Source organism: Nanorana parkeri, unplaced genomic scaffold, assembly GCF_000935625.1.
Source record: "Nanorana parkeri isolate BGI_ZX_2015 unplaced genomic scaffold, ASM93562v1 scaffold11, whole genome shotgun sequence".
Lineage (NCBI taxonomy): Eukaryota > Metazoa > Chordata > Amphibia > Anura > Dicroglossidae > Nanorana > Nanorana parkeri.
This window is the reverse complement of record NW_017306279.1, coordinates 3,269,179-3,289,326: the sequence shown is the minus strand read 5'-3', so window position 1 is coordinate 3,289,326 and position 20,148 is coordinate 3,269,179. Positions and strand designations below refer to the sequence as shown.

At 41.3% G+C, this 20,148-nt stretch overlaps 1 protein-coding gene across 1 annotated transcript in view; it reads right to left on the bottom strand.

The window, feature by feature from the left end:
• Positions 1 to 20,148, bottom strand: part of USP34 (ubiquitin specific peptidase 34) — a 135,972-nt gene that overhangs the window by 19,827 nt on the left and 95,997 nt on the right. The window contains exons 55-67 of the mRNA XM_018555855.1: positions 19,999 to 20,046; positions 19,015 to 19,080; positions 18,318 to 18,398; positions 15,314 to 15,399; positions 11,826 to 11,994; positions 11,669 to 11,743; positions 9,176 to 9,327; positions 8,979 to 9,027; positions 8,703 to 8,807; positions 7,928 to 7,972; positions 6,039 to 6,143; positions 5,790 to 5,937; positions 1,497 to 2,131 (exon numbers count right to left, since the gene is read on the bottom strand). Of these exons, the coding sequence (XP_018411357.1) occupies positions 1,497 to 2,131; positions 5,790 to 5,937; positions 6,039 to 6,143; positions 7,928 to 7,972; positions 8,703 to 8,807; positions 8,979 to 9,027; positions 9,176 to 9,327; positions 11,669 to 11,743; positions 11,826 to 11,994; positions 15,314 to 15,399; positions 18,318 to 18,398; positions 19,015 to 19,080; positions 19,999 to 20,046 (1,764 nt within the window). The remainder of the gene's footprint in view (positions 1 to 1,496; positions 2,132 to 5,789; positions 5,938 to 6,038; positions 6,144 to 7,927; positions 7,973 to 8,702; positions 8,808 to 8,978; positions 9,028 to 9,175; positions 9,328 to 11,668; positions 11,744 to 11,825; positions 11,995 to 15,313; positions 15,400 to 18,317; positions 18,399 to 19,014; positions 19,081 to 19,998; positions 20,047 to 20,148) is intronic.

The window sequence follows — 20,148 nt, the reverse complement described above, 5'->3', positions numbered from 1 at the left end:
AAATCAATAGGAAAAAATTGCAGAAAATTCAAAAATGGCTTGGCCAGCTGATTTGAAAAATGTTCCGGAGGGCTTGGCAGCGAAAGGGTTAAAAATGGTGGCAGCATGGGTGTGTCAGGATTCAATACACTGAGTCACAGACTTGGAACATGCATGCTGTGAGTATCAGAAAATGTGAGCAATAGTAAGGTGATTGTCATGAGAAAGTGTGGGGCTGCCATTGCTGCTCAGAAAGGACAGCCTCTATAATCTCTGACAGTCCTTTTAATAAAATCACAGATCCATTCCAAAACACACAATATAAAAGAATTTGTGAAAGTTCCATAATAAGCAGTTTCTAAAAACAGGTCAAAAGACCCTGCTAATCTACATCCAACTTCAAAAGATGCAGATTAGAAAAATGGATTGCTGCAGAGGGGCAAGGTGATAACACGTGATGCAGTCAAATGACACTAAGAGTGTACCTTCTTCTGTATGTATGTAGGTTGTTTGTTATTTTATTGTGTCTCTGACACTTGGAAAACTCAATAAAAAGCATCTTTAAAAAAAAAAAAAAAAGAGTGCACCTTCTTTTGAAACGCTCATATGGCATGACATAGGAAAGTACTGTGCTGTTAGTCAGTTTCACTGGAGGGTTCCACGTTCAGTGAACACATTGAGCAGTGGTGGAATGGAAGTTGCAGAATTGCTACCATTTTATTGTGGTGACACCTCTATATCTCATAGGAACGGTTATCCTGTTGGCAAAGATTTAGTACCTGATACATTATGCTAGTAGCAGAGCAATAATGTAAAATGCACATTTAGGGGTAAGGATTGCTACCGATTAAAAAAAGTTTTCCATGACTTCCACTTTAAATATACATGTATCCTAAACACATTGAGGGGGATTTATCAAAACTGGAGCAGGCCTTCATTCACTGGTTATATCACTTGGAACCGAGGTGTGTGATACACCCACACTACCTGAATCAGCATACTCATAGCCTGCTCTACCCTGAGCCGGCCCTCGAAGTGTCTCAGAACCTCTACCATAACATCCTTCACTGGTACTCACAAGATGTTTTCTTTGTATTTCATTGCTGTATCCAAATAAAGGTCTGTACATGTTCCTGGTCCATTGGACATATGTTTTTTTTGTTTTGTTTTGTACTAAATATTTCAAAATAAAATAAAGAATTGAAAAAAACAAAAACTGGAGGAGGCAAAATCTGGAGCAGTTGCCCATGGCGACCAATCAGCTTCTCTCTTTCATTTGCAAAGCTTAAATGAACAAACTGAAGAAAGAAACTGATTGGTCTCCAGATTCCATCTGCTCCAGTTTGATAAATTCCCCTCACTTTCTTGAAAAGGTTTACTGTGCTCTTTCCATAGTTTTTTTCCAAGCTGTTTTACATTAAGATCAAATAACTGGTGTCATATTTATGCATACAAAAGTTCCATTATGTACTTAATGTTCCTTTCACAATAATTAACATTCAGCATTGCTCTCTTACCGCAGGGTACTGGCTGGCATGTGGCGTAAGGTTTTTAAAGGCCCACTGAATGTTCTGATGTGAGGCAAGTTGACGAGTGAAGGCAGGAGACTGTTCACAGCACATCCGAAGAATGCCGTAATAAGCTGGCAACATACCACGATTGAAGAGCACCACGTCTTGGTCATCGTGATCCGCCAAGATATAGTTAAAGGCAATATTCTTGGTCACTACAGGGTTCTGAACAATAAGGCGCACATTCTCCGGACAGTCAACGCAGACATTGTACCAAAAGGAAAGCAGCGCTTGCTTGTTGTGGTTGGTGGCTATGGCTGGCTCAGACAACTTTGGCTGGAAAAGGTTCCACAGGTCCATGAAATATGTGGAGAACATAAGTTTTTCAGTTTTGGAAATCAAACAATAAGTCATGAAGCTAAAATAGGGCACCAGCTTGGTGGTACCATGCACAGCAGCATCAACATAGAGCTTCGCTCTGGAAAGGAGGCCCAAAAGGACATTGTACACCTGGTGTAGTACCACTGTGGTTTCTGGGCTGAGGGGCAGGTCTCGTGTGGGAATGTGAAGAGAGCGTGTGGATCTAAACATCTGACGAAAGGAGTTGCTTGGTATTAGTGACACCAACAGGTAGGCTGCAGCTGTAACAAACAATAAGGATTAGTTTAAACTGACTTGGGATGGAAGGAGGAGTCTATTTATTTAATGTGGTTGATGTGTTTCCTGTTGCAGGCAGGCGGAGCCTATATCTCGATGGCTGTCCTGGAAGATGACTGGGGAAAGCTTTGCAGGCAGTTATTTTATTTTGAAAGTCCTGGAAACTAAAGACGTTGTGAAAGTTTTAGATTGCCCACAAATACATTCCAACTGACAGCACACAGTAACACCAAGGTAAGTATAAGCAAAAATGAGAACTTCTATCATTATAAGAGAGTGTTAGAGCAACCAGAGATTTTCTTTTGAAGAAAATCATGTTAACATCCATTTGTTGGCAAACCAAAAAACTACCCCTGCAGTGGAGCTACCCCCGCACTGCAAGGGTTAAGTCCTCTTTTCTGTTTAGGGGACTGGAGTAAAACACTTTTAATTACCTGATCTTCACTCCACGCTCTCTCAAGGTTGCTGGACTGGTCCCCACAACCTCTTCTCCCCTTTGATCCAGCGGTCTAAGGACCGCTGACATCACATCTAATGCAGGATCAGTAGACCTGCACAAGACACGAAGACACTGAGGGACATTCCAAAAGCTGGCAAGGAGGGGGGAGAAGAACAGAGCACTGACCGAGGGGGGAGCAGGGATGAGGTAAGTAAAAACAGTTTTACTCTATTCTCCTAGACAATCTCTAGTCTACCCAGAGATAGGCTTTAAAATATTTCTTTCAACCCTTTCCCCCCTTCCCCAGGGAGAAAACAAACCCTTTTTATAGGTTAATAAAGAAAACATGCAAGTACATTTCAGTGTAATCATTACATTTTCACAATTTGTTTGCATTAAGACAGATCCTCAAATAGTTGTACAGCATAAACTGTGCTAGGTGACTTCCATAAAACTGTACTTTACTTTCAGTTTAAATCAGCTAAATACATTCCAGGGGCATGAAGACACAAACTGAAAAGTTTTGTGTTTATTAGAAGGCAGCCACAGCCCAAGTAGAAATGCATTTGCCCTGTCAGCATGCTGCAAAGACGGTCCCTTGCCCTCTATGTGGAAGTAAGGTGTCTCTCTGCAGAGGTCCCACACACCCTCTGCTGAGTCAGAGCTAGAGCTCTCCAATTATCATGGAGAAGGAGCTTTTCTGATTGTAGAGCTAAAGGTCTGACTCAGCAGGGAAAGTGTCAAATCACAGCTTCCAGAAACACAGCAAGGGTCCTTCTCTACAGTATACTGGCAGGTTTCAGGCTTTTTACTACAGACAAGAAAGGCAGACAAGCCTTTTGTTTTGACACACCTGGAATTAATTGGGTGGATTTAAAATGGAAGTTTAATTGGGCCTAAACTAGAACTCCAGGAAACTTTTTTGTTTTATAGCAACAAATATTATCCGACTTATCACCAGCTGCTGGTAGATTCAGGGCAGATAATACAAAATCCTGTATAGTTCCTCCAGCTAGCTAAGAATAAGAGGTTTTCCCAGTCTCATCTCTGCGAGATGGTCCTGAATTTCTGGAAGTTATGGAAACCCTGAACAACTCTCCATATAGACAAGCAGAGCAGGTTCCTAGTTCAATGCCTAAACTGGCATTCTCTCTGCGTTAGGCCTGCAGTCCGCATTGACTACCGTTTATGTTCCTGTTCACACAGAACTCCACTATTCAGGTTAGGCCAGTTTGTCTGAGAGTTCCTTATAGATTGGCCAGTCCAGAGTTGAGGCAGTTTTCACCTGACCGTGTCTCTGAGGACTCGTCTTCATGAGTGAATGTGGCAGACTGATGCTGTGTTGGGGATTCTTCCCTAAATTTTGTCTGAATCTGAAAGAGTGTTGCTATAGTGACCTTAGGAAGATTGACAGCCTGTTGGGCTGGGGTTTTCACCAGAGTCTTGTCTCTTGATGAAAACCCAGGATTTTCAGTTGATTTGGCGGACTCTGCAGTACTTGACCATTCTGTTGAAAGGTCATCCAATTTGGATACAGTCAGACAATGATATGGCAGTGGCATATATCAACCATTAGGGAGAAATCAAATGTCTCACTGTGGCAAGACAGGGTTCAATGCTGCTATGAGGTGTGGTACTCTGTTCTGGCAAGACTCCTGGCAGATGATCTGTGGGCTGTGCAAGTCGTCAGGATCATTTTGCCATCCTACTTAATGATGGCTGGCTTTAACAGCATGGCTGATAAAGCTTTGTTTTTTTGTGTTGGATGCATCTAGGAATGTGTTTTTCCTAAAAAGCTAGTAAAGACACTTCTTATAAAGTTTTATCATCAGACATGGAAGGAATACTTGGTGCGAATTTCGGGGCTTCCATCCTAGGAGTCTCTCAGTGGGACAAATCCTGTTGTTCCTGCAGCTCTTTCTGGACCAGTGTTTGGGTCTAAACACTTTGAGGCACTTCTGCCAGGATTATCTTGTTCAGACTGATGGTTTCTCACTACTTGATTTGGACCTTCGTAATAGGAGTCTCGCATGTAGTTCCCCCTGCGACTCCAAGGGATCTGAATCTGGTTCTCTCTGATGGGTTCACATCACCATTATCTTTAAAGCACAGAGAGAATCCTCTCTGTTCTGAACTACAAGGTGGTGATTCTTGTAGCCATCACCTGTATGAGGCAAGTGTCAGAAATGGCAGCCTTATCCTGCAAGATACCCCATTTTTTGCATAGTGACAAGGTGGTGCTGAGACCAAGTACTTCCTCCTTTTCTGGGTATTTTTTTGCCTTTCACCTTAACCAGAATATTGTTTAACTCATCCCTCTGTCTGGCTCTAGTTCACCAAATGGAAATTATCCCTCCATTGTCTGAATGTGGTTAGGGCAGCGATAGTCTATCTCTCAGCCTCTGCGTTTTCAGAAGAACAGATTCCTTTTGTATTCTGGATGGACCTGGTAAGGTTCCCCATCGCTATGTGACGTAGGCAGACCATCATCCAAACTGATGGTGTTAAGGATCAGGTTCCAGCGTGTCCTATAAAGGCACACTCTACTAGACTTGTGAGAGCTTCTTGTTCATTTCGGCATCATGCAACCTTTCCGTTTGCAAGGCTACCACCTGGTCTTCTATTTTTTTTTCTTATGTTTTACCAGGTGGATATTCAGGACTCATATAATGCTAGCTTCAGGCATTAGGTCCTTCATGCAGCTCTTTGAGCTGTAGACCGTTCCCAGCTTTCTGCGGTCTATTTGGGCCTGTCAGCCTCTCTTGCTAGGTTGTCTGTCACTCTGTGGGGCTGCTTTTGGCTAGCCTGACAGTCTGAGAATTCCTGTATCCCTCAATGGACACTATAGAAAATAGGAATTTTGCACTCCCATAAAGCCTTTTTTCTTGGAGTCCATTGAAGGACGTAGGTCCCTCATCTCAGTGTTTCTTTTATGCTCTTGGTACTACTTTACTACATGCTGGTTGTGGGCAGGGTTATACTCTACTGGCTACTGGCCTTTTTTACTGCCAGTGTGCATTTCTCCTGTAGGCGGCAGTATTACCCACAGTATAACAGTCTAAATTCGAAGATTTCTGGTGTCCCTCAATGAACCAAAAAAAGAGTTTTTACACAGCAGATGTTTATTAAAAAAAAAAAAAAATCTGCCTGAAGTTCTTTATTAAAAAATGTTACAATAAAGGCATTGAGTAAATGGAACTTACATGTTCTCACTCTGGGGTAATTGTGGGCCAAAAGGAAACGCTCCACCCAGTTTTCCATATTCTGCAGGACCCAGCTGTGTGCTAGCTTGTTTCTAGGAGTTTGCACTGCCAGCCAATCTAAACACTGAGATGGGTTATACTCAATGACCTGAAAAGAAAAAAAAAAAGGTACAGCAACAAGTTAGAATACATCTTCAGTCAACTATAAGTCCCAAGAATCGAAATGATTATTAACATAAAATTATTTACCTCCCATATTCTTTGCAAAATGTAGGATGCAAAAGGAGGCATTCCAGGGGGCCCACCAGAAAACTCCATGATCATGGTCAGCAGTTTGAAGAAAGGATTAGCAGCCTGCAATAACCAATGTCACATTAGTATTTATAAACGATTTAAATGACTTTCTTGACACTGTCTTGGCTTCCTGCAAGCATGCAGTGATTACAGTATTGCCAAGAAACCATCAGTTTCTAAATGATCTATAACAATTAGAAAAGCCAGCAAGTAACAACATGGGATCTTTGACACACTGCAAAGTCATATATTTCAGAATGTAGAAAACTATGACTATGGTTTCCCCCACACATTGGATACCATAGGTTCAATTAGCAAAACTAATACACTTTTAAAAAAGTGACAGTTATCTTCAGCTGAGCCCAATGAGATTAACAATTTTAGTCACATGGTGGAAAGAAAAGCTCCTTATCCTTAAGGTCTCGTTCACACCTAGGCGTATTGCATATGCGCGTCCGTCGCGCGGTTTTTTACCGCGATCCGCGGTAAAAAAGTTGCGCGACCGTCGCGCGTTTCCGAAGGCTACTTGGCTGTATCTCAATGGAAACGCGCAACAAAACGGCCCAAAGTAGTACCTGTACCTTTTCAGGCGTGGGCCGTTTTGTAGCGCGTTAGGGACGGGCGGAAATACGCCAAAGTGGGAACAAGACCATTGAATACAATGGGATTTATATTTTTGAGCGTTTTGTAGAGCGTTCGTCGAGCGTAGAAAGCGCTACAAAACGTTCAGGTGTGAACGAGGGCTAAAGGAGAACTATGAGGTGAGTGCTTTTCACTCACCTCATAGTTCTAGCCGACCTGTGACAATGAGACTGTCACAGGTCGGCTCAGTAGATCAGGAGGTGAGCGAACACATACCAGCGTTCGCTCACCTCTCGATCCTGTCACGGCTCTCTGCCGTGACAGGGGAGGGGCTGGATTCCCCCCTCCCCGATCCGCCAGCGCTGACTGGCGGAACGGACGGGGGAGGGGGCGGGTACAGCTGGCTCTGCCTCTAGATAGGCAGAGCCAGCTGTCAGTCACGCAGCTGGGCGGATCCCGGCACAATTGTCGGGATCCGCTTCAGCTGCGGCGTCTCAGTATACCGCGAGCAGCAGCTCGCTGTATACTGCGGCGTCTCAGTATACCACGAGCTACAGCTTGCGGTATACTGAGCCTAGAGTGACGGGAAGATGCTAGTTTGTGTCCTCACATTACCCTAAGGAGAACTATGGGGAAAAGCCCTAACATGTTTCTGTATGCCAAATTCATATGTGGATGCACGGAACAGAAAATTACTGAATCTGGCCTTATTGCAGAAGAATCAGAGCAATCGACTGGGAAAGCCAAGCTACTCAATTGACCTACCCCACCCCCAAAGATCAGCTGGCCAGGAAATGTCTGCAATAAGCCCACTCACATAGGTTTGTTTTCTGACCTGTAATTGGTGAGAACAGGCATCAAACATCTTATGTTTAGGAGTACCATTAAACATACCAGTCAGATGAAAAGTATAGGTCTTTTTGGGGCTATCAAGATGATCAGAAGTCACCTGAAATCTGACAGTTGCTGACCTGCCTATAGCCTGTCCTCACACATCCCCTCTGATCCTATGCCGTTTGCGTCAGGAAGCTGACAGGGAGCAAATGCTTTAATTCGAAAACTTGGCAAGTAAGTGTCAGGCTCAAAGTAAGTAAAGCTACAACAGGGAAATATAAATCTTTCTCAAGTAAGCCTGTATAACTATGAATTATTAAATACCGAATATTCAGATTCTTGCATAAGCCCAATTGTGACTGGTTCTCTTGCAACCTCAATTCCTAAATCCTTGAATGGATTAGTTTTAAAAAAAATGTGCTTCATACCTCTGGGGTCAGCTTCGCTATAGATGTGAATAGCATTGATGCAATCTAAAAAGAAAGGAATGGTACAACATATAAAGAGGCAAACCAGATATTTCAATTTGTTCATGTGTTCTACGGACAGGCGAAGCAGTGTAGAGATAGGTCTGCCGCACTTAATAAAAGCAACTACTACTTGCACTTTAACTATCACATAGGTTAGAATGTCAAGGTTTTGGGGCCATGCAGGGTCCCCTTCAGCAGGGCGACACAGTGATGCCCTGATGAAGGGACCCTGCATGGCCCCGAAACGTTGGCATTCTAACCTATATGACGATATTCTTCAATAAAGCAACTACTTTTTGCACTTTGAGTGCTGCTGACTTACTTCTACACTGCTGAGTATTTGCACAGCGCCATCCGAAGTGGTCACTCCGAGAAACAAATCCATTACTTTTGGTCAGAGCACAGTAAAGGTGTGCAACCAGCATCCACATCATTTTTATACAGACTAAGACACTTTTTATTTAAAACTTGGCATTCAGAATGCTTGGCAAAGAAAACTGCTTTCTGCTACCAAATAGTAAGGATTTCTTAAAAGTTAAAATCTTTTACACACTTTCTGCACCTTTATTCCAGCATGTTTGGATTTAATATAAAAAAAAAAACCAAACAAAAAAAACTCCTGTCACACTGATTTGTTAGTCTTGCTTTCTGTTAAATGCAGGTCAATTGTAGAGTAAGTGAAGGTTACCATCAACTTCCATTCTCATCTATTACATGACAGTCTTGCACTTACGTGCTCAGCAAGACGGTTGTTGTATCGGCAAAGGCTGAAAATGAGGTTACAGGTTTGTCGGATATTAATTCCATCTCGTATATGCTGGAACAGAAAAGGAAAGCCCTACAAAAAACAAACATATTATGCAATCAGGGAATTGCACATGCCATATGGTATAGTCTAAAAGATAAAAGGTGCAAGATGATTTAATAAATACTTAGCAAAATGTTAACAAAAATTTCATCCATGCTCTTGGCATGTGAATATTCATCAAACACAGACAAAAAAAATTACCTTTCCACCTGTTAACGCTGCCATGTCATTCTGGGACAATGTGAGATGCCTAGAAATAGGAGGAAAAATTAGAACACCTGCAATTAATCAATGTCATAACAAGATAATTTCACTTCCTTTCTTTGAAGACAATATATTTAGTGAAATCACTTTAAGTTACATCCAAGTATGATAGTCTACAACAGTCATCAGCCTACCTTTCTGAACGGGACTGTTCCACCAGGAAAGCTATAAGAGCGATCATCTTCTCAAGAGCAGCTGGCCTGTACTTTTCTTCAGCCAGTGACAGAATATCTTCTTCCTCCTCCTCTTCCCCTTCTTCTTCCTCAGACAATACTTCAACCTGTGGCTGAAACAACAATCCCAGCTAGGAAAACGGTTTCAGCCCTGGTTCATACCAATGTAATATAATGCATATCAATACCACAATCCAAAAAGAATGTACTGCATTGCACACAAATGTCATCCCAACAGGTTAGGCATTGGGATGGGAGAGGGAAGTGGCCATGCCAGTTTCCAACAGAGGAGCGCAAGACACAAAATTAATTTAGATCCATCCTCCAAACATTATACATTTTCTGAAAGCAAAAGGACCAGTAGAATAAGATGATTGCAGTTTATATAGAGAAAAGGTCAGATCAACGTGGTTTTTTTTTTTACTGCTTTCTGCACCCCGCTGGTAAAATATTATCTTCCTGTTCCACTGGCAGGAAGCGACTACATTCTATATTTGGCCCATTAGGGCCACAAACAGTACGGCTGGTCTAACTGTCCCCTAGGCCTCTAGCGGTTACTCACTCCCTTAGTGATAATGCCTCCCAAAGGCGCCACAGGCATCAACAAAAACTCTAAGGAAGTTCTATCTTTTCCCGCTTGATTACAAAGTAAAAATTGTTTTTCAGTACTTCAATATTTAATTCTGCTTGTTGTAATTGACAACTGATCAAGAAATTATGAAGAAGAAATCTTCGTGCAATGAGATATCAATAAAGGCTTGTTAGATTTTGTCATGAATAGTTACAACACTGCATAAGAAGGGTGTGCAATAGTATGGATGAAGAGACTACAAGTCCCACCTGCCACCACGGCAAAGAGACTCCTAGATCTCAATAGAGCACAAGTGTGATAACATCAAAGTGCCTGTAATCCAATGATTACTTACTCTGGCCCATTAAAGTGGTACAGGCCTAGGGCTGGGGGAAGAGTCTGCAGGAGCCTGTGCATTGCACTGATGCCATTTGCATGCTCAAATTTAAAAATGTAATAAACATTTATTTTTGAAGTAAATATGGGTAGACTTGTACGTTTATACATTTTTTTCTTCTTCAAATAGTGGACAATGCCTTTGAGAATAAGCTGATGTTACTTTCTGTGCCCCCTAGCAGATTCCACAGATTTTGTAGTGACTGGGTCTCCTTGAAAGTAAAACCAGCTACAGCTGAATTGCTGCCACTAGGGGAAAACTAGTGGCAGCAGCAGCAAAGCCTTTTTCCTTTGCAGGGCACCTTTGTTCCCATGTTGACATGGGTCGAGGATAATCCAGGCGGGACTATCTTCAGTTAGGAGTGCTGAACCAAACTTCAGTCATCCATATTTTTTTTTCTTCTTCTCTCATCCAAAAAAAATTTATACAGACAGGGTATAGGGATTCATGTTCAAATGCATGAGAACCACTGGGAGATGCCATGCTCATTTTTGTTGGGCCCTGTATTTCCGTTATTATATTATTGGAGCCTATATACTGCTGTCTAGATGCCCATGTTAAATATGTATTTGGATGTGAATGACTACACTACATTTGTAACACCTCTTCAGAGCCACATCAAGGAAGAAAGTGTGACATTGTTGCTCGTCCTAGAAAATCAAATTTCCCTCCAGAGGAACTTCAATCCGTCTCGGAGGGTCGGGTAATCTCTGCTGGGCTGATCAGACTGTGCTTACCCCGTCCCCTTCAGGATGACCAAGCATGCACAAGTTTCAAATATATCCTCTGTTATGATCAGCAGCGGCTGTGACAGAGAAGAGAGAGAACTATTCCCTGAGTCATCACAAGATTTCTACTCATGTTGGTAGGGGAAAACTTTCCCTCTATCACTCTCTTTTGTGTGTCTCGGATCTGTCTGTCTGTCTCTCTCCCTTGCTCTAATCTGCCTGTCTGGCTGGATTGTCTCTCTCACCGCACAGTTATGCTCTCACCTGGTTGTCTCTCTCTGTCGCCTCACTGTCGCATTCTCTTTGGGCTGTCCACAGTGTACTTATTAAACACAATCAAATGTGCCCCAAAAACAAGTGAACATTAAAGTGTTTTTGTGCACTGATATTGATTTTAGTGTTCTTTTATCAATTTGTGTACTTTTATCGGTTTAAAATTGATTTGAGAAACATTGCGCAATTATCGCTGGACCTACAAAATTAGTGGCACCATCTTTTTATTCTACCAGTTCTGTGTTTTAAGGAAATGTATGGTTTGGGGGTCTTTTACAAACTCTAGAAGCAGCAGTTGAAAAAAAAAAAAAGGTGAAAAAATTGCAAAAATGATGTGGCCAGCTGAGGTGAAAAGTAGAATGCAGGGCTTGTCAGCGAAAGGGTTAAACTAGCAACTCAGCAATGGGACACGATTTACTAGCACAAAGCAAAGATATACAAGAAATAAATATGCATATGTGTCGTCACTGCATTGATCTACCTACATTTTCAGGCCCTTTGGTTCCCATGTAAAAATGTACCATGGTTGATATGGCTTGTAGGGACAGCAAAAACTGGCTCTGAAAGAGAAATTTGAAGTTAAACATTGAACACGCTGTAAATAAATATACCACCAAACCCGATGTATACAGAGATGAATACCTCTTCCTCTCCCATCTTGACAAATTCATACAGGAAGGCAAAGTACTCAGTGAGATGTTTACTGTGAGGCTTTACACCGTGCTCCATGATAGAAAGTAATGTTTTCACAAAGCGAGTAACACAAGAGCGGCTGCCAATGTCCTCCACAGGCCCATCCATGTCGTCGGAGCTGAAAAGCAAGTCAGGAACATTGGTATATTAAATTCTAATAAAGATATATATATTTTTTTTACTAGTGAACCTAAATAGCATTTCCTACTTAATAAAGGGAATGTCCAGTAATGTGCAAATGTTTTAGGCACCTAAGAAATATGTGTAAAGTGAGGATGCTTTCAAAAACAATTAACTAAATCGTTTTTATCACAGTAAAGCCGGCTTAGAACAGAAGGAACATATCCCAAAAATAAGAGGATTATTCCTTTCACGTCCCATTACCAAGATGCACATCTGGAACAACTGGTGTAGAGAGCAAATATACCCTAATATTATAGAGCCATTTATTCCAAACTGCATGCATTCAGGCTTTCTGGCCATCATACACGCATAAGTGCAATCTATGATAACCGTGGCTTTGAGAACTTGGGACACAACAAAATGGTATAACCATACAGGTTATGGTTAGAAGTGACTAATTAAATGGTTAGAAGAGACAATTAAAAACCTAGTGTAAAAACAAAATAAATATTTGGCATTTCCACCCTACCTTTTATATAGTATTCATTCTCCTAGGTATACTTGCACACATTTTTAAGGAACGTAGGTAGATTGTTCCAAACATCTAGGAGATCTAACCACAGCTCTTATATTGATTTAGACTGCCTCAGTTGTTTCAGTCTCTTCATGTGATCCCAGAAAAACTCAATGTTGAGATCAGGGATATCGTGGGATATTGTGGGGGCTGTTCCAGGACTAAATCGAATTGTTCGCGAACAGAAGCGTTCGTGAACCGAGGTACCACTGTACTTGGACAGCAATTCTGAAACCACGTGAGTGTCTTGACATTTCTGCCTGTGGTAGACCTTATTGATGCAGGAATGCCAGCCTTGTTGCTGTGCTCAGTCTTGCCATAATTTACATTGAATTGCCTTCAGCTACCTCAGTTTGTTAGTAGAGCATAGTTTCTCCTCAACAATTTTCGTTGCTCCTACACAGCTGATTCTGTTTAGATTAATGATTGTAATTTCGCCTACATATAAATTTTGTGGATCATTATCACCTGTTTCATATAATTGTTTAATCAGGCAGTACCTGCAAAATCCATAAAGGAGAACTATGAGGTGAGTGATTTTCACTCAACCTCATAGTTCGAGCCGACCTGTGACAATTAAACTGTCACACGCCAGCTCAATAGATCGAGAAGTGAGCGAACACATACCTTGGGTCATGGGAGGACGCTAGTTTGTGTCCTCCTGTGACCCTTAGGAGAACTATGGGGAAAAACACTTACCCCATAGTTCTCCTTTAAGGGCTCGTTTCCACCAGCACGTGCGCTCAACGCACTGTCCCGTGTCTGGAACGCAAGGGATGGCATACTCAAAGTCTCCTTGCGTTCTGGGGCATGGTAGTGCCATTCATGTCAATGGCACTGCAGACATGCCCTCCGCTCGCAGTGCGATTGGCTGCACAGGACTATGTGGTAATAAAATCCCCTGCGTTCCAGTGCAGTACGATCGCAAAAAATAGTGCATGCATGATTTTTATTACCACACAGTCCTGTGCAGCCAATCGCACTACGGGCGGGGGGCGTGTCTGAAGTGCCATTGATATGATTGCACTGCCATGCCCCCCCACCACAGAACGCAAGGAGACTTTGTGTATGTGATCCCTTGCGTTCCAGGCATGGGACAGTGCGATGAGCGCACAGGCTGGTGGAAACGATCCCTAACTGTGGGCATGTGTACCTGGGAGAATTGATTTTTTAACGCAAATATTTGATAAAAAGGCTTGTTTCTGGTTCTACACTTTGTGGGTTGTTAGTTGATAAAACCAGAAAACTGTTGATTTAATTATTACTTAAAGCATCTTGACTTAAAGTGTTTGCACAGTACTGGTATAATCTATTTTAAGGTGGCTAGCTGTGTCTCATATTTTTAGAGCATTTATGTTAAAAAAAAAAGAATTTGGCCTGCCCATATATGGCTCGCTTTACCTTTGTACATATACAATTCCAAATGATATACAGTATAAAAACAGTGTTTTAAAAAACATTAGACCAGATCTAAAAATAGGATCATGTATATCAAGCTGATCTCTTACAGGTTTATTTAAAAAATGTAAAAGATTGTGCATTCCCTGTAAAACGACTCGCTACAATAAAAATATACGAAAAAAAGACCTTCCTGCAAAGACAACATTAAAGAGGACCTTTACCCATATCTTCAAAATAACAAAGGCACCTTTAGACATGTTTAGTAATGGCCATCTACAAGCAGATAGTCAAAGATAATGGCCGGCTTTCTATTCTTTGCATACCTTTTTTTTTCCCTTCCCCATTCTTCTCACAGTGGCCATTTTTTACTAAGGGCAGACTAATCCATCTCCCTTTACTTCCTGGAACCCCGGCACATGTGACTAGGACATGTGACCATGCACATTATCTCAGCGGAGGAAAATGCCTTTCCCTGAGATCTCGTGAGATTACAGATGAGATTTCCCAATAATGAACCGCTGATTTAACCTTCCCGGGATGCGACCCTTGGGCACATTACATCACTTTTGCCAAAGAAGACCAGGAAGTAGAAAACAAGAAATTGTAAATAAAATAAAAATGGGTTTGTTTAACTAATGGAGAAAAGATGATTTCAGATCAGCATGAGGAGCTTCATACTGATGTGAAAGGTCCACTTTAAATACCCCACCTGCCGTTTACTGCGGAGAAGAGAGAGTGCAAAAGGGCTGCAGAATCTGACACCTCTGCACTCAGTGGTTCAATCCACAGCTCCCTATTGTATACTGTACTTATTTATAAACAGCAGGAACCAGAGCATGCAACATGGTGCAAGAAAGGTGAGGATTCAATGTCTTCTTTTAACCCTTTATTGTAGTTTGGTTGTACAGGGTCCTTTTAATACCACTAACACTAGACCAGTGGTCCCCAAACTGAAGGCCATGGGCCTGAGTGCGGACTTGCTTGCCTTTAACCGGCCCTTGGGGCACTATTCCTGACACTAATGATAGGGAATATTTCCCTTTACTGACATCATTGGTGGGGCACAATTCCCCCGACTGACACCACTGATGGGCACAATCTCTCCCACTGTGTGGCGAGTAAACAGAATACATTTACAGAAAAACTATTTGGAATAGCAGCACCCTATTTTCAAACATATCAAAGCTTCTATGAGTAAAGATAAAAGTGACGCTTACGGATCTGCAAAACGCAGAATAAAATGAGATGGTTTAAGATAAATCCTCTGAGTAAAATACATAAACAAATCTGAAGGGTCCACATTGGTTACAAAACAATACTGATTAACTTGTAAACATACCCATCTTCCAGGCCTGGCTGAAGATAGAGGTGTGCATGTGCAGATCGCAGCCTTTGAATAACATGTATGCAAAGACGCTGGAACATCTGTTACAAACACACAAATATTGGGAATAAAACAAAAGTTGGGAAAACTAAAATAAGTATATTGCATTGAAATGTAAAACATTTATACAAACTTTGCTTATCTTAGCTCAAGTACTAATTCTTCACCTGTTATCACTGAAAGAAAAAAAATGGTTCCCGGGGGGAAAAAAAGGCTTAATTACCTATCCAAGAAAAGGATTTTACAGTAAGAACAAAATCCTATTTTCTCCATTGCCCATTGAGGGACACAGATCTGAAGCGATTACTGATGAGGATACATAGGGACATTTAAAAGCAGTCCAAATAGAGGGGCGGTCTAAAACAACCAGAAGAATCGGAGCAACAAAAAATGGAACTCAAACAGCTGCCTGAAGAACTTTTCTGCCAAAACTAGAATCAGAAACATCAACTTTATAAAACTTTGCCAAAGTGTGAACAGAATATATCATCAACAGAAGCCTGATTTTGAAAGGCCCAAGAAGTACTAATTGCCCAAGTAGAATGAGCAGAAACCAGAAAGGGAGGCAATTTATCTCATAACTTATAAGTTTGTACAAATCCGCTTAGAAACAGTAGATCTAAAACAACCGTTTTAGGACCTTCGTTGTAGGACAAAGAATCCGATAGCCAAAATTTCCTTAGGATGAACAGGAGCCGGACAAAGTGAAGGGAAAACAATGTCTTCACTAAGATGAAAAGCAGAAACTGCCTCGGGTAAAAAGGAAGTCTACACTCTTAAAACAACCTTGCCCTTATGAACCAAAGACAAAAGCAGATAATCTGGAAACCCTTCTAGCCGAGGTAGGAGCCACCAAAAAGGAAACCTTTTTGGAGAACAATGACAAAGAAAAATCTTGATTAGGTTCAAAAGGAGGTTTCTGAAGAACCGAAAAAATTATTCAAATGCCATGAAGGAAGAGCAAGACCAAACAGGAGGACCAACATGCACAAGTCCTTGAACAAGGCTGGTGTCCATCGTGACAATCTTTTAGGTTATAGTAATAAATGATTTCCCCATTGACAATGCAGGGGATGCCACCCACTACGACAGACATCCTTGCCTGGGCACTCAATTGGGTCATCTTGTCCAGCTAGAGAGGAGACTTGTCCCATGCTGTAAGAATGATTCTCTGAATGTCCTGGAATGAAACTGGGCAAATGGTACCGCTTTGAAGAAGGATACCATCAATCCCAGATCTCTCATGCAGGTAATCAGGGAGGATTGACGACAGGACTGCAAAAACCGAACTTTACTTTGCAACTTCAGCACTTTGTCCTCAGGGAGGAACACCTTTGCTTGAAGTGTGTCCAACAAGAGATCCAAGTAATCCAAGCGATGCCACAAATCTAGGGATGATTTCTCAATGTTCAGAATCCAACTGAAGTTCTCCAGAATCTGCTGCACTATCGAGATATTGAGTTCTAGAGTCAGAATAGACTGTTTGCAAAGCAACAGATTGTTTCATTGTGCGATAATTGGAACACCCTTGCGTTGAAACAGTCCCAGAACTGGAGCAAGAACTTTTGGAAAGACTCTTGGAGCCAAAGCTAGGTGAAATGAAGAGCCACATATTGATAAAAATGATTGCCTATAGCAAATCAAAGGAGACATTGATGAGCTGGAAAAACAGGAATGTGTAGACGCGCATCGTCTGTGCGATGGAAAGCAAAAAAATCCCCTTGTCGATAAGAAGCAACAACCAACCGAATGGATTCCATCTGCACTTTCTAAATATGTACAAAAAAAATTGAGTGCCATCAATTGGAATTGGACCAAAGACTGCTTTGGGTTTGGGAATTAAACAGGTTTGAGTAAAAACCCTGTATACATTCTGCCAAGGGAAAAATGGAATAATAACACCCTGCCCCAAAAGACCTTGAACAGTGCAAAGAAAAAGTCCGTCCAAAACAGCTGAGACATGGGAGGATCTGATCTATGGGTCTCTTCTATCCACTCAAGGTAGGAGGTGAGGGAGTATTTTAAACCATGAGAATACATTTTTTCCATAAAAGAAAAGGATTCTGAGTAGGTGTTTGTTATAAGAATACAGACACAGGTCTTTCATCAACCCAAGCAGGCACACTGAGGGATAGCAAACATTAGGCAAGCCCAAGCTCGATTCCAAAAAGGAAGGTTGTGACCTCTGACCAGTAATTGCGTATCACCCTACAAGACCAGAATGAGTGGAGGAAGTCAGCACCAATCATCAGGATCCATTTGAGGGAGAAACATCAGCCAGTTTTGTTTAGCTTTCTCTAAGCGGGAAGTCTTACAACTACACAATTCAGCATAGTAGGTAGAAATCAACCTAGCAGAGAGCTCTCTACGTAGGAGTTTTTCCAGTGCTAACTAGGACAATGATAATGAAGTGCCATCAAACTGGGCCCAAACCGCATTGAGTAATTGGAAGTAGGCCAGAAATTTAGTAAAGGGCAGTCCCAAGTACTCCTACAAACGTGAAATGTTACTATAGTACCATCTTTATATAGATGACCTAGAATTAACTACATGATGAGGACCAATACCAGGCAGCTGGGAGGAAGAAGAGCACCCGGAAGTAGGGCTTTCCTCACAACGAAGAGTGGTCATGGATTTTATTTTATCCGGCATGAATCAACTAGCAGCTCTTGATAAAATAATCTCTTCAAAGCAACATGACAAACTAAAATAATAAAAGATGGAGACATCCATTCTCCTGAGGACACTAAGTGAAACGGACAAGTGGGAGGGGCTATGTACTTAAAGTGGCAGGCTTTTCATTTTTTTTTTGCCTAGTGTCCATTTCTCCTGGAAGCAGCAACATAACCCTACATTTTTTAATTCTTCAGAGCTGTGTCCGTCAATGAACAGTAGAGAAATAAAGTGCAACTTTCCAATTGTGAGCAGTTCTAATAACAATGTTAGCATATGCACAAACCTGTCTCACAATCTGATTTGGACACTTGATAAGGATCTGCATAGGCCACCAGTCATCATCAGCCATCCGGTCCAAGAACCACTTAAAAAAAATAACACAAACATTTTAGAAGAGGTAAGCCAAAGCTGGTTAAAGCTGAACTCCAAGCAAATACACACATGAAATACATATATGTTAAGGGTTTACATGCCAATTGATTTATAATTCTGTGCAGCCAGTCTTCTGATCTAGGTACCAATGCCAGAAAGCACAATCAGCTCCTGCACTCCCTGAGAGCTCTCTGCAGACTAAACTTGAGTTGAGCAATACAACCAGGACTAGGAGCTTTCATAGCCTGTGGCTGGACAATGACTGGGTAGCAGTACACTGATACATCCATTACTCTACCCTCTCCTGTTATTAGCTTTTAGTATTAGATGGCCAGTACTGTGCAATGCAGTAGTCTCCTGATTAGCTAATACTGCTGCTTTTCACTCTCTTAATCTAACATCTGCTGTACACAGGATTAAAACTGAAATAAATAAGGGGGAATTTATTGAAACTGGAGCAGACAGAATCTGGAGCAGTGATCCATGGCAACCAATCAGCATGAAATGTGGCTTTAAAACAACCTGCCAGTTCCTATTTTATTGGCAAAGCTAATGTGAGCCTAGTGCTGTTACAGCATAATTTACAAGACAGGCTATACATATCTTACCTCACAGGCCGCCTGGCTGTTGTTAAACTGCTTTGTCAGCAGTTCAATCCACTGAAGCATTGTGGGCTAAACAAAGAGACCAAGAAAAGTGATAGCTAAAGAAAACACTGCGTATCATATGGTAAAAGTAATTGAACCTACAACAGTTATAAAAGAAAACCAGTGAAACCCCTTAGAGAATTACTGTTCATAAGCAAGTAGCCTTACAGAACAAGCAAAGCATGGTTTCCTTCTGCAACCATGTTATGGCAGAACAGTAAATTCTATAGGGAGGGGATTTATCAAGACTGGAACAGACAAAGTGTGGAGTAGCTGCCCATAGTAACTAGTGAGCTTCTCTCTTCAGTTTGTATAGTTAAACTTTAAAAATGAAAGATGGAAGCTGATTGCTTCAAAATTTGCTCCAGTTTTGATACATTCCCCTTTAAAAATGAATGCTTTTAGCACCTCCAGTTCTCAGCATCTCCCATAAATAATATTTGCTAACGTGATTAAATATTGTCAATATTTGATCTCAAACTCTTAACTTTGATATTTTCATGAACAGGGCTTAGATTATATTGTGATCAATATTAGTTCACAACAGGTGCAATGAAATCAGTAAGTTCCTTTGCTCTTACTTTATAGGTAGAATCCTGCCAGCCTTCTAATGTAAACATATAGCAGCTGTTTCTAAACTGTCAGAAACAGAGTTTAGAGTCTCTGTTGCAGTATTCAGGGATGAACTATTGCCCCAAGTCCGCTGAGCTGCATTTTTCTGCAGACCATCACACATGTATGTTGTGAAGAGCGCAGATAGAAAACCATTGTTTATGTGCCCTGTCCACCACATACATGTGTGGTGGTCTAAAGAAAAATGCAGCTCAATGGAAATAACGTGAACAAGCTCTATGACTTCCTGTGTCCCTTAATGGATGAAAAAGAAATAATTTTTCCAGTAATCTGTCAGATGCAAAACAGGAAAGGAAAATACTTATCACATACCTTTTCTTTTGAATGAATAAAAGTCTCCAAAACAAATGATGTGCTGAGCTGAAAGAAACAACAACAAAAGAACAAAGTTAATAAGATCCAACAGTTAAAAACGTCTTTAAATGGCTGAGCTTAACTTTGTTAAATTCTGCACTAGGTAAA